This window comes from Salarias fasciatus, chromosome 20 (assembly GCF_902148845.1).
Source record: "Salarias fasciatus chromosome 20, fSalaFa1.1, whole genome shotgun sequence".
NCBI classification, from domain to species: Eukaryota; Metazoa; Chordata; class Actinopteri; order Blenniiformes; family Blenniidae; genus Salarias; species Salarias fasciatus.
The window spans coordinates 23,856,538-23,871,090 of NC_043764.1; the positions used below are offsets into that span (position 1 = coordinate 23,856,538).

At 43.2% G+C, this 14,553-nt stretch overlaps 2 protein-coding genes across 2 annotated transcripts; both read right to left on the reverse strand.

Moving 5' to 3' along the window:
- Positions 1-401: 401 nt before the first annotated feature.
- On the reverse strand, positions 402-2,954 carry LOC115407769 (homeobox protein Hox-D4b-like). Its single transcript, XM_030118256.1, has 2 exons — positions 2,615-2,954; positions 402-1,081 (listed from the first exon to the last, which is right to left on the reverse strand). The coding sequence occupies exons 1-2, from the start codon at positions 2,952-2,954 to the stop codon at positions 576-578; spliced, it is 846 nt and encodes a 281-aa protein (XP_029974116.1). The 3' UTR covers positions 402-575.
- Positions 2,955-11,510: 8,556 nt separating this feature from the next.
- hoxc4a (homeobox C4a) lies at positions 11,511-13,338 on the reverse strand. The gene is made up of 2 exons (XM_030118257.1): positions 12,762-13,338; positions 11,511-12,251 (listed from the first exon to the last, which is right to left on the reverse strand). Exons 1-2 carry the CDS (start codon positions 13,195-13,197, stop codon positions 11,890-11,892), a joined length of 798 nt encoding a protein of 265 aa, XP_029974117.1. The 5' UTR covers positions 13,198-13,338; the 3' UTR covers positions 11,511-11,889.
- Between the last annotated feature and the right edge of the window lie 1,215 nt (positions 13,339-14,553).

Below are 14,553 nucleotides of genomic sequence, written 5' to 3' on the forward strand. Positions count from 1 at the left end.
TTTATTAAGCGTGTACAATATTTGACATCTCAATTAATCAAAAATGGTATCAAAGACTTGCCGTATCTTTTAATGGCTTTAACAAAAATATAACATCACTCTGCTCAATTTCAGGGTTTAAACGTTTTACACAAACGACCTGCTATTTACAGTGCGTAATGAAAAAGACGCCTAATGTTGCACTTAGAAAATATGACATCTACTTATCTATCATCTGACAACAGAGAGGAAATATAAAACACACTCGGGATTTCCCACATGCATTAAACATGCAACAAATATAAATATTACAGCAAAATACACAGAATTATCAGCGCTCCAGGTGTGGTGTGTATGTGGAGTGCGAGCAGAAAGTTTGAAGTCTTGAAGTCTGCGGTCACACGATATCGCTGTAGCTCTCCTTTAATTAAGACGTGTTCATATAGCTTAATTAAAATGTTTTGTGGTGGTGAAAGGGGTGCATTAAGGGGATTTGAGCCCAGGGATGCTGATCAGACTATCCTTTCAAAAGTAAGTGAAAGTAGATGTATCATTGAGATTTTGATGAGCACAGGAGGGATGGTCATTATGGGGCTCTAGGGCCAGTTTGAAATGCCAGGATGATGATGACTATCTACGCCCGTGCAGGAGGGTGGTGGACCATTTTCAACAGATGGAAGTATGCAGTTTAGACGGGGCGTTTCTGCAGGGTGGATACTCTGACCACCGCTGCTGTCGCCAAAAGATCCAAACAGGGAGGACATGGCAGAGTAATCCACGGAGTGCAGCTCTGAGCAGGTGGAAGTTCTGATGATGCACGCAGTTGGAGTCTTCAGGCTTTCTGCACAAGAGTTCAAACCGGACGCCAGGTTGCAGGGAGACCACCCTGTGACTCTCCCGTACTTGTGCTCCTTCTTGTACCTCATCCTGCGGTTCTGAAACCAGATCTTGACCTGGCGGTCGGTGAGCTTCAGCCCGGCTGCCATCTCCAGCCTGCGGGGCCGACACAGGTAGGGGCTGAAGTGGAACTCCTTCTCCAGCTCCAGCAGCTGCCTGTTGGTGAAGGCTGTCCTCTCCCTCCTCGCCCTCCGCCCGCCTCCGTCTGACAGGCCGGCTGCCACGCCGCCGCTGACTGATGGCAGAGGAAGCACATAAAGAAGAGAAGGCGTTAAAAGGCAGTGCCACACATCTTACGGTCCTATCCTGAAATGTACAACCGCCACATGGAAGCCCTCAATTGTCTGGAATGCCTGTGTTAATCCTCAGCCAATCAACCTGAGAGCGAGTGGAGCCCCTCAGCTCTCCCCATGTATTCAGTCATGCTTGAGACACTGTACAAGACTGGCTGTCTACTGTGTCATGCGCTCAGGGAAAGTTACCTCCCGAAGAAGCAGTCTGGGGGAAACATCTGACGCCACTACGGCTGCCTGACAGGCCACATTAATCAGAGCTACACATGGAAGCAGAGCTGTCAAATCCCCATCTCAGTCACTTAAAAGGTATCTTGGGACCACCTCTGAAAATAACCACCATTGGGGATTCGGTTTGACATGTATATGAGCAGTAGTCGGGCCCTGTTGATAACCATATAACACACAGGGGTTAATGGATATTTAATAAGACCAACGGTGACCTTTGAGAGAGCGAGCTGCACCCTTCAACAGTACTCCACCAGACCGGGAGACTACTTCCTTGGTAAATGTTAGCTCTGCTAAGTGCTAATACTGTTGCACTTAATGGTGGAAACATGCTTACCCTTTTCCTTTTAAAATACCAATGTTCCTTAATGAAATGAAGCGTTGTTAGTCTGTTTAGCTGCTCACATCAGTCTTAAACTGATTATAGATTTAAAATTGCATATCCATCTTAATATTTTCTTTATTTTTTTGAAGATTTGTATAATCAGAATAAGCCATTTTTAGCCATAGCATGAGAAACCTCTTCGTTTGCCAAGAAGCCTTATGAAAGAACAGATTGTAGAATAATTAAACTATGATCCCATAAAGATCTTCAGCTGCAGAAGTGCAGCCCACAAGAGTTTTTGTGCAGCCTTCTCTCTGCAGAGTTTCTGTTTTTAACATTACTTTGCCTGTAGTGAACTCAAAGAACGGTTCTGTTATGCTACCAGCGTGACACGGACATTTGTTTAACGGTGCGCCGACTCTACCACTCATTCATGACAGTGAGAGGGAGGAGCCCATCACATCTGACTTCGGCTCTAATAGTAATGCATTTGACTTATGTTATTGTTCACTTGTAACCCTTTCAAGCCGCTTGGCATCCCGGGTCTCCACGCAACAAAGAAGTAGCAGCAAAATAACCATCAATCACGAGTGACCACATAAGGTACACCTGCACAATGAAATCCAATACAAAAGCTCTGCCGTGAATTTCACTTTGGGGAAAAAAGCTTTTTACATTTATTGTTGACACTGCTGGAAAGGTATTGATCCCATCTTGTGTTTGCAGTTGTGCATGTTAGAATTGTTGTATTGGGTTGTATTGTAGCAAATAGTGTTTATGCCTCAAGAAAAAATGGACATCAGAAGTGTCCCTAATAAATGAATTTCTGGAATATCAGTGCATCTGGTGAAGTTTTTAAATAAAAAGAATATTAAAGAAGAAAGCCAGTTACCAGACAGTCTGGAGGCGGTTGCTCTCGAAGTCATCCAGGGGAAGATGAGCCCCGAGTGGCAGATGTTGAGGAAACTGCAGCTCGTCCTCTGGATGTCCAGCATGCTGTCAGCATGGCGGCGAACCTGAGGCTCTTCATCCGGGTTCAACCTGGAACTGACACGAGCGGAGGAGGTCATGTTTTGCAGATGGAGTTCAGCCACTTGGCCTCCTCCTCCTCCTGCTCTTCCTTCTCCTTCTCCTTCTTTGTATCCAGTGCTAAGTTTTGGCTCTTGTCCAGCCCTCATTGCAAAACTGTTGCCGTGCAGCTGTAGTGGGAGGGCAGACTGTTGGGGGTCCATGGACCCAGCTCATCAAACTGTCTCAAATAACTCCAGGAGTCCCCCAGCAGCAATAACAGGCACGACTTCTATCTGTCTAATAAGCGATCACAATTAACCTGAACGAATATAGACGCACGTGAAAGAGCATTTGGAGTAACCATGTGGAACATTTGAATAATATTTACCAGAAGGGTGCCGTAGTCACGTGTGGCCGTCCTCCAATGACCGCGCTCCGGAGTTGCAAAGTAATCCGCTGGCAACTTGGGGCGCCCGAAGAGGCTTCTGCCATATTTCTTCAGACATTTCTGTGAGCGGCTCGCCTTTCTTTACCTAGGGATTAAAAAAAGAAATCAAATAACGGGATATGAATAGACGCCAAAAAAAAAAAAAAAACTGTAATCAGTGAGAGAGAGAGAAAAAAGAAAGAAGTGTTGATGCGGAGGGAGAGAAAATGGCAGAGAGGGCGCAGACAAAGATTACATGTGAGGAGCGCGTCATTAGAGAGTGAGCGCACATTTCCTCTAATCCTAGAAATCCTTTGACAGGACGCGTTTATTTGAAGGAACCGCCGCTCGCAGATGCACATCCTGATCTTTTTGGTGGTAGGTTTTTTATCACATACATGGCGAGGCGTTCCTGCCTGCGCTGTGTTTATGGGATGGAGTGATATGCGCGTAATGACTCAATATAACATCTTTTACTGATTTTTTTAACTTGTAAAATGACTCAAATTAAAATTTCTGTCCGGGGTATTTTTCCCATTTAAACGTTATTGTAAATACTGGCAGATAATTTTGGTGATTTTTCTTATTCTTATGTACAGTAAAGGTGTTTTCTGGCTTCCAAAATCAAACAAATGAAAATTTCTTTCGCAACTTTGCGCGTAACTAATTTTGCCGTGTATCACAAATGGGCGGGTTTCCTTTAAATAACAACATATGCTCATACCAGTCGAAGTGTACAGCCTGGGCTTAATAGGATTCACTGGGAGTGGTCAAACAAAGGCTTGACAGTCGTTGCCACACAAAGACAAAGGAGGCAATCATTAATGATTTTTTTTCCTATCTGACGATTCAATGCTTTTGCATTAATCAGGCATCAGTACTGTATCTGGAGCTGCAGTCTCTGGCGTCTGTGAGGAAACGCTGGACTTTTTTTTTATGTGGCAAATCCCGCCTGCTGCAGGACTGTGGACAAAAGGAGGAGATGCTCAGTGCAGAGCTCACTGTTTGCAGCTATTGTACCACAACACCCTAGAGTCTTGAAAATACAACTGCAAAGGTGCAAAACACTTAAATGGAAAAAAAAAAAAAGAAATATACAATTTAACAGTTATTTTTGTGGAGCCATTATTTGCATTAAAAATCCCATCTCGTGTGGCCTAACAGAATTAAAACCTTGGAAAAAAAAACATAAAATATGCTTGTTTAATTTTACCAATGCATAAATTTGTGCAAAATGAATAAATATGTAAAATAATGAAGCTATCACCAATTTTTTTAAATAGTGCGCCCTGATCCGTTTTCCAAAGAGAGAGAGGAGCCTGCAGACTATTATGTTAGCATATTCCAGGCCAGTATCAATCTTAGTTGAACCAGGCTTTAAGTTCTTTCTGGTGTTTCGCTACAACAAAGCTGTCGAGAAAACCCTCTGTAGATGTCTCAGAGGTGATGGATTATGCACTCAGGGTTGCATAGCTTGGAAGGAGAGGAGCCTTGCTCCTTTTTTTTTCTCTTTCACCCCTGCTGCCGCCGCCACTGAGGTTTTACCTGCACCTCCAGAGTGGAGTCACGTCCTGAGGTTTCCCTCCCTCCTTCCAATAAATGAAATATTTTATGTCCGATCAAGGACATAATGTGCCCACTTCACCCCAATATTCCAAAGCTTTTTTCCATTTAACAACATTGAATGTCCTTAATATGACTTATCACGGATGAATAAATCACTTTTAAACTGAGCAAAAAATCTAAAAGTTTAGTGCGGAGGGTCATATTTAATTGTGGACAGTAAGAAAAAAAAGTGTCCTTTAAAAAAAAAAAAAAAGTCAGTCAGACTTTAGGATGAATGTAGGCCAAAAGTGCAAAACAAATACATAATAATTATTATCACTGGTGAATAAGACCGTGCGCATCAGGAGTGGCTGAAATGGAGAGAAAGTAATTAAATTCGTTTTGTTTTCCTTCCCTCACACCCTTGAACACACTCTCTGAATTGGAGATAGAATCTATGATATACTAGCTCAGCAAGACCATAATTTAGCTCCTCTGCGCCTCCACCACAATTCTCCGTGAACTCTGTTTGAACCGCCTCAGTGGCAATAAATCATTTTTCTCTCTCACACAAAAGCGCGCCGGTCGCTCTGGGTGTCAACCCTTTTACAATTCCTCCTTACCTTCTGTGCTCTCTCGCCTGCTGACACAAACAGCCAAGGAAATCGTCGATAAACTTTTATTTTTCATACCAATAACGCGGAGGGGGGAGAAAAACATCTGCAGTTGCGCGCGAGAAGCTGAAATCTGGCGAATGCGGCGCAGCTGTGTTTTTTTTTTCCCTCGTTCCTTTTTTACCCTGTATAAATTATATATCTATATGCAATGTATTTATATACATTTCCTACTCCTAAAATATAATTGGTTTTCAGAGCTGAACGAAAAGCGCGGATCAGTTAATGTATTTCCAGGGGACAGGGCTCCGCAGATAAGAGGAGACTGAGAGCGAGCTGCAGAGAAGACGTTAATGGGCAGAGGATGCTGTCGGTTAAAACGGTGCATACAAATGGCGCTGTCTTGGCAGAGCCAGGAGAAGATTTATGGGCCCGGTGCCCTATATTGCTGTAAACAATGCAGAGTGAAATGAAAGGACTAGAGTTTGCAGACTGCACTTCATAAGTGAGGAAAAGACACACGTTGTCAATTCCCCCCCCCCCCCCTCAAAAAAAAAAAAAAAAACAAAACAAAAAAAAAAACAAGTTGCGACTTTTGCAGGCATGTGCATTAACAGCGGGGTATTAATTTGGGCCTGTATACCACCTTACAATGTAAATCCTGGCCTGTCTGTGGAAAGTGCAGGGACACATAAATCCTGCAGGTCTGAGCATGTGAAGTACCTGGAGAAAGTGTAACATTTAGAAATTATTTTCTTTCTGTCTTTTTTTTTTTTAACTCGGAAGATTAATGTGTTTTCCCCTGATTCACATTTATAAATTGAAAGCGTGCTGATGCTGATAACACTTCTAATATTTTCCTCTAAAAGCTGGTGTGTACATGGAAAATTAAAAGCTGACTATTTGTCATCAATTAAAATCTTGGCTTTCCTGTTTAGTTTAACTGGTTAGCCGGTTAATTCAATCTGTTTATTATTTTTAGTTAACAGCATCCGCCCTTATTATAATTCTGAGTGTGGGTGATGCTTTATTAGATATGGTAATGTGTTTGACAACTTCTGCATTCCTCCCTGTTTCTTTCAAACTAAAAATTGGACATTAAAGACATCCATGGTTGTAATGAACAATGAGATGTGGTTACAGCTTTTTGATGTGCATAATTTACTTTCGGTTTGTTCACAAGATTGATACATTTAATTAAAAAAAATGCAATAAACTGTTAAGACCGTCATTAAGCAACGTTTTCGGGAACATGCCAATTTGCCAATGTCTTTTTGGAAGTCATACTTGGTGTAGTTTTTGGTAAGTAATATATTACATCGTGGCAGTGTTGCTAATCTTTTGCAGAAATTCAATAAGAAATAGACTTTTTGGGTTGTTTAAAATTGTGAGAGGTGTAAGGTTTTGGTCAGGATATTGCTTTTCGTCACTTTTTTTTTCATGCGTAAAAAGACAGAAGAGTGATCACTGACACTCTGGGGAAAAGTCCTCCAAGTGCAGCATCAATGCAACTGGTGGCCTCAGAAATGCACCCGAGAATCATTTTCAGTGAATGAATGAAATAAAAGCGCACATTTCACTTAACCTACACATAATTGTGGATCTATAGTCTGTAGGATCGCATATTCAGATCACTTGTGCTAATGAAAAGTGAATAACATAATCATAACTCAATCTAGTGACTGTCAGGGCCCCTGGTGACACCTTGAACGAAGGAAGATGACTGTAATTTCTAAGGTCCTCAACGATGCAGCAAATAGGCTAATTAAATATTTCTCAGCGAGGCGTTATGGTGACATAAAGTATCCTCGTAAGTTTACCCAGGCCATCATTCCCCGTGTGTGTGAAGTCTACGGTGGGCTGTGTTGATCCAAGATGCTTTGTCGTCGCCTGCGTGAAATGTTTGCCAGCGCTGACAGTAAATCATTTTTACGTTTTTGATGGATTTTTAAAATCCACTTTTATGTAAATTCATCTACCTCCATCAGAGGGGCGCGCGCGCTCACGAGGCCTGGTGCTTCTTCTTTTCTTTCTTTTTTTTTTTTTTCTTTTTTTTTTTTTCTTTCCCCTTGGGTGAAGGGATGGGAGAGAGATTTACGGATTTATGACACACCCACTGCTGGTCAATGTGAGACAGCCTCTCTGTCCCTGGAAAATAGCAGCGTGACCCCTGTTTCAACTCTCTGCCTTTATGCAGCTGCCATGGTTGCCGTTTAAACACACTACACCATAACAATGCAGCCGGCCCGGACCTTTCATTACAAACCCAAGTGGCTGAAGAAGACACTCACCTGAGACGAGTGCAGGAAAAACATTTACACTTAACCCGGTGCAGACAATAAAAAAAAAGCAGGTAATAAAGCACGTGAACGCGTCGGAGCCGCAGATCATTTTTGCCTCGTATTTGCTCTTGTTCAAACATTTCGATGGCTGTTTGTGTAAAGTTTTTATATCTTCCAAGAGAGAGAGTCCTCGCCTGAGGTGCTCATAAATCACGGGCAGCCCGCAGCAGTGCAATGTGAGCTGAAAATCATGTGTGATTCAACAGTCTGGAGTCAGAGAAGGAACCAGTTAGGGCTGAGTAAGTGCTGAGGAATTCAAACAGTGAGCCCAAAACGCGTGAAATAGCAGCTACAACGATATTCACGCAAGGTGCCGGGGTTAAGAATAACTACCACCTCTTAAAGTTACTGTACACAGACGCAGCTTCAAACGAACGCTCCCTCAAATCTGAATAAGAGAGAATTAAAAGCGGAAAAGCGCACTTAAAACTACTCGAGGATAAATCTTTAATTCATGCTGATCCTCTGACAGGTAAGACTATATAACTTTGACGATGATGGATTTAACGATCGGCTCGATCACGCAAGAACAGAAATAACGTGTGGAGTACATCATGGTGAGATGGGACGATGATAAATATCTGTGTAAATATCAATATCTGTGAAAGCTGTCTCTTATTGAGTTGTGCACGAGAGCAAACTTTAATCACAAAAAGAATCGGGCAGATTTATGACTGCCACGCGATTTGATCTTTTGCTGAAATGATAATACTCTTAAATCTCACACGTTGTTTACTCTCGCCATAAATCAGAGCCCGGTGTATTAGTTAAATCTTTTGGCGAATTATTTCTCGTGTACACAAATCTTCAGTTACAAGAGCGCAAACAAAAGGGACATTTTGCAATTGTTCCCAGTGAAATCCGACCCTCACCTGCAGCCTGAGAGACGTGAGGAGGAGGATGACTTATCGCATCCAGCTGACAAACACCGAGATTAGTTTGGCTTTCTGTGAACACTGTTTATCCTGGAAGTTCGGCTGTTGGAGATTTTTCTGTCAGCGCTTAAAATTTTCACCAGACCAAATTAGTCGGATCAAAAATGTTGCTGTTTTTTTTTTTTTTTTTTCCAGTGAGCATCATCAATGCGTAATTCAATGAAAGCATTGCAGTGAAAGTCTTTAAACTAAATATCCAGGAACACATCAAAAATTGACAACATGGCCCACATTTCTGCACGATTTCCTCTCAGGATTGTTTTTTTTGCGTGGCAGTGAAAGTTTTCAAAAAGTGTGCAAAGTCGACACGGTTTCTGGTGAGCGGAACCTTGAAGGTCGTTGTCCATAAACTAATCACAATGAACTGTCCCAGTACTGTCACAAACTCCTATAATTGGCAGTTTGAATGGAAGTGACGATCTGAGACCAGTAATTCTCTTAAGTCACGCAGAAGTCACCAAGTCAAACTATTTTTAATGCCCTTCTTTTTTTAAAGACTACAGGGAATGAGTAGGTTATTTGTAATTTTAGTGCAATCGTGCATATTGGAAAGTTTCAGTCACATTTCCCTCATGCTTTGCACTAACATATTGATTTTTTTTTTACATTTCTGCAAGCTTCGAAATAAATTTCAGTCACGTGAGCGCGTGTCGGGACGTCTTAAGGTGTAGAGGAGAGGATAGTCCGAGGGTTCAACTGTCCGGTGTCACTCCAGCCAACAAAAAGAGGGGAACACATTCAGTGATGCCCCGCCGCAGGCCTCTATAGGCACAACGCAGAAAAACCCACAAAGAAAGCCGAGGCCAAGGGGGACCGACGAGGGCGCACACAGAAGGTACACGCACAGAGAGAGAGCCAGGTCACAGGGTTGGAGAGGTCGGCCATCCAGACTGAAATGAGCCTAATGGGACAGAAAATGTGTCCTCGAGGTGAACTCGGCCTTCTCCCATTTCGCCCCCAAAGTTCAATAAAGTACCTTTTCAGCCTCGCGACATGGAGGCGACAGGGCCGAGAAAGGGGCTGGAGGGATGCTGCGACTGTGGCGAGCACATTAATTTCTCTAATCTGTCCAGCAACATAAAGGCTCCTGGATTCATTTTTCAGCGCCGTCGCACCACTATTCTAATGCCTCTCCAAGAGCTGCGTCCAAGAAAGCAAGCCCCGAACCGCTTTGTTTTACTGGGATTGCATCGTTTCAAAGTCCAGTTTTGCTCTCACGTGTGTAAAAGGCTGCTAAACGATACAAACAGGTCCTGGATATTTGGTTAGGATCAACGCTGGCTGTTGCCAGAGCTGTTTTCCAGAGCATAACACAAAGCTCTGGAGCCAAAGATTAATGATAGAGAATACCTCTTCCTTTTGTGTTCGTTCGCCTCCCACTACGCAGGGCATTTTATAAGGCCTATTCATGTCACAATTTCAATAATCTATCAAATGCTCGCGCGTCTTTGGGTTTAAGTCATGTTTAGATCGAGACCTTTCACATCTGCCCCCACCAAAAAAATAAAATAAATAAATAAATAAATAAAATAAAGAGATATAAAAGAAAAAAACACTAAACGAACATTATTTTTAAAGATAATGTTCTTTGCGTACAGCTGAAACGTTGGGGTCCAGCAGTGGTAAACAGTCCTGCGGTGTGTTGTTGGTCCTCCAGCCAGAAGAAAGACGCACGATGACGTTGCACGTGGACGCGCCGCTTTTTAAAGTTGTACATTTCTGTATTCTCGCGAGCTGCTGCGCACTGTGGAGGCAAACTGCCCACTGGGGAGGCAGAACGAGGCAGATGTGGCAAAGTGTTTATACAAGCAAAAGTCAGAGTGAACACACACAATGAAAAAAGAAAAAAAAAACCCACCAGTGTCCCTCCTCGTGGCGAGGGCACTGATATAGAGGCTCATAACAAAGGTCAGCACGTTTCACTCCATCCCAGCTCACCGAGACGTTCCACGAAGACCACACCACGCTTCACAATATGCAATCTATCCGCAGTGCACGGCTTTATTTTTTTTTTTATTTTCATTTATTTTACATTTGAAATGCCAGGCGCGTGGCGCGCGTGTGGACTCTTGAAAAAAAAGCAGGGTAGCTACTTTATGTTACCAAAAAAAAAAAAAAAAAAAAAACAAGAGAGAGAGAATATTCCCACAACAATCTGTAATCCCTATAGCACATTGCAAAAGTCTAAATGAGTCACATGCATCTTTGTGTTGAGGTGGGGACGCGCAGAGCTCCATCTGAGGCACTGCAGGCAGAGAGCAGTGCGGTGTGGCTTGCAGGGCCTCGGTGGCTTGTCTGGACCGTTAATTGAATGCCCTTCAGACTGATGAGGCTGCACGTTACGCACGGCGAAAAACGGTTTCATTTTCATATTTTAGAAATAACTTCAGTCCATGATGAGTGAAGCTTCAAAGCATGCACACACACACACACACATAAACAAACAGACACTCACACACACACACACACACACACGAGTCCACACAGGCTGTACACGTTCCCCATTTTAAAGAAAAGAGAGCTGCAGGGCTGATAAACACAGTCTGAAAACACAGTGTTTCTCCTCCCCCCCCTCTCATGAAATGTCAAATATCCACACATCTGTACACGTTCAAGGAGAAATTTCAATCTACAATAGCAGACCTCATCTTATCTAAAATGAAATTCGACCAAACGGATGTAAAACTAGTAGACACTCACTGTTTTATTGACCAATATGATTAGCACAAGTACACTAAACTCCGTTTATTGCATTTCACAATAGTCTGCTTTTTAACGGTCTAAACACAACATCAACACCACAAAACTAAATAGTAAATCAAAATCCTGTTTTTCTGAAATACACGAGGTAAAGTCACACATTATTATCCTAAACATACAAGTTCAAGATCAATGGTGTGTTCCAGCTTTTTTTATATACCAAAAATAACTATTATTATAGTGATTTCCTTCCAGTGTTGTTTGAAATAAATAGATTGTGCATTTCACCTTGGGCAGCAGGGCAAAAGAATGGCCCACAATAACATTTTGATAAAATGTATATTTTTTTTCTACTTTTTTCTTCCTTCATTCAAAACATTTTTTTTTCAATAAAAAACATCATTTTAATTGAACTTCAAATAAATTAAACCCTGTTGTCACGTAAAAATAATCCATCGGTATTCGCAGTAATCCATGCTATATAACATGCATTTTATATAACTTTGGACTTAAAGGAAACCGCACAAGATAGCTACGAAAACAAAATATAGAATCGTTCTATAAATAAGCAGTTCTGTTCTCTGGCCGTGGCTTTATAACCTGGTAATGTCCTCGCCATGCTGTGCTCCGGTCAGTTCGTCGGGGGCCCCAGTGTTAGTGGCCGAGGCGGCCGCTGCAGCGCCGGCCGCTGAGCCTGTGTTGGACCCGGAGGAGGACGAGGACGATCTCACTTTGGTGTTCGGGAGCCTGTGGTCCTTTTTCCATTTCATCCTGCGGTTCTGAAACCAGATTTTAATCTGTCGCTCGGAGAGAACCAGGGTGTGCGCGATCTCGATGCGCCTCCGCCGAGTTAAATATCGGTTATAGTGGAATTCCTTCTCCAATTCTAAGACTTGCTGGCGGGTGTAAGCTGTCCTAGACCGCTTGGGCTCCGTCCCATTGTAACCAGAGTTCACTGGAAAAAGGCAGAAGTGGAGAGAAAGGGAGACGGGGAAGGGAGGAAAGGAGGGGTAAACAAGAATGGCCTCAACTGAGATATGGCTGGAAAGATTTATTGGATATGAATGTTTAGCTGTTTGAGAAATTTAAATGGGAAGTTAAGAACTTCTCAGCGTAATGAGAGGACACTCACATCCAACTATGAGCTAAATTATTAATGCAAGATTACAAAGCTCAGTTTTTTTTTTCTTATTCATTTCTCCCCCTCTCTCTATCGCGCAATACATAACAGCAGAAGCCACATGGTGATACGGCTGCCCTGAGTATACCTCGGCTATAAAATTTATGGTGGGTGTAATTACCAATGCCGAGTCGTAAATCCGCCTCAATTGTGCCATTTCAAAGGCTTCCCTGCTATCGGAGCAGGGGCTGGCAACGAGATGGGAGTCAGAGGGACTGATAAAGGGAGGGAAAGGGAGAGAGGAGCGTGAGGAGTGCAGGGAACATAAACACACAAGTTGCCTACCAGTGCTGACGTGAATTTTCTTCATCCACGGGTACACCACGGGCTGTTTGGAGGAGGCTGTGCTGTTTGGATGCTCCGGGGTGGCTTGGTTGCAGGCGGAGGTTGCGGCCGGTGGCGTGGCGGGGGACATGGACAACTGTGGGGTTTCACATGAAGCAGGCTGCCCTTTCCCTGTCAGCAGGTGCGCAGAGTGGGGTATTCCATGTCCCCTTGGCGTGTCGGGCTCAGGGATGCTTGCACAGTTATACTGGCGCTCTTGGTAGCTCGCCCGCGGAGGATATAACTCCTGGTGGTGATGCTGGTAGCCAGTGTCCCTCGCGCGGCTGTAATATTCTGGACTATGCTCGGGGATGTAGTTATTTTGCGAATATTCCTCGCATGGAGGAAATTTCGGATCAATGTAGTTAGACTCCATCAAATACGAGCTCATGATCATTAATTTCTGGAGTGGAAAATAATTTTTCTAGCTTTGTCGTTTTTCTGCTCCATAAAGCCCTCCTACTTGCGAGCAGCCCTGTAAAGTTACTTTTACCACGTGACCCAGTGGCCCAATAGCAGAGTAAGAGGTAGTTCCCGGATAAGGAACCAGAGGTATTTAGCATACCTACAGTCGCCATTGTGGGCACAAATCTCTCTCTCTCTCTCTCTTTCTGCCTCCCTCTCTCTCCCCCTCTCTCTCTCTCTCTCTCTCTCTCTCTCTCTCTCTCTCTCTGCCTCCCTCTCTCCCTCCCTCTCCCCCTTTCTCTGGTTCTGTTACCAAGGCAATTGATCTTGGGGACAAAACTAGTAGCTAGTTGCTGACCAAGGAAAAATAAAACAGGCAAAATACACTGGTCTCAATTATTCAACGGGACAATAGGTGGTGCGCCAAGGAGGAGGCTCGACAATAGCAAAGGAATCATTTTGCTGGTTTGCAGGCGTTATATAAAGGTTACCTGCTAATTAATGAAGGCACAGTCTTTACCACTGAAAACCTCAGCTGCAAAGCAAATTATAGTTCAATGCACTTGAGAAGTGGAGCTGAGTCTGGTGCATAATGTGGATTTCAGCAGTAATTTCTGATGGGAAAGGTATTGAGTGTAAATGTCAGAGAGCAGGAGAGAGGTGAGAGGCTGAGGAGGTGTGGCTGAGGTCTCAAATCAGGCCTGATCATTTATAATGTTGGATTAAAAGTGTACAGAAAGCAGAGGCTGCCCAGACAAAGGCCTTCGCTCAACGGTGAATTATTCACCTATTTTTTCAGGACATTCATCAAAAGAATAAGAATTCAAGTTTTCACCGAGGAGAAAAATTAAAATATGATGGTTTAGATGAGGATTGCTCTGTCCACGTTGAATAATTTGCTAAAAAACATTATGGATGATTCATAATTAGACGTAAAAGGTAAAAAGTCCACGTGACACCAGGTGAGATGCATACCTGCCAGTTTCAACATTCCATGACAGCTTTCAGACAGTCAACTCTTCTCTAAGTTCACATTTGACCAAAAACTGCGATGCCAAAGACGCGACTCGGGCTCAGACTACACACAGCTACAGGTGAAATCACAGATAAAGCTCACTGTGGTGTCACAAACCAGACGACTTTGCAGAGTGGAGCATCATTATGGGGGCACAAACCAGTCAGCGGTGAAACTGCATCATTATGACGCCACAGACCAGAGAGTATCAGAACATTATGATCCGCTGGCTTCACTGTGGAGGTATTGTATCTCACTGAAAGTTCGGCTACATTTAGCCGCTACAGTCCAGGAAGTTGCATTTTGGAGCAGTTATGGGCCATCTGATCTTCA

Bases quoted from the DNA above. Each gene is read 5' to 3' on its own strand.
- LOC115407769 (XM_030118256.1), bottom strand. From the start codon at position 2,954: ATGGACCCCCAACAGTCTGCCCTCCCACTACAGCTGCACGGCAACAGT. The intron at 1,082-2,614 runs GTAACTGGCTTT...CCGGCCTGTCAG, and splicing joins AACCGCCTCCAGACTGTCTG to ACGGAGGCGGGCGGAGGGCG.
- hoxc4a (XM_030118257.1), bottom strand. From the start codon at position 13,197: ATGATCATGAGCTCGTATTTGATGGAGTCTAACTACATTGATCCGAAA. The intron at 12,252-12,761 runs GTAGGCAACTTG...GCCTTTTTCCAG, and splicing joins GAAAATTCACGTCAGCACTG to TGAACTCTGGTTACAATGGG.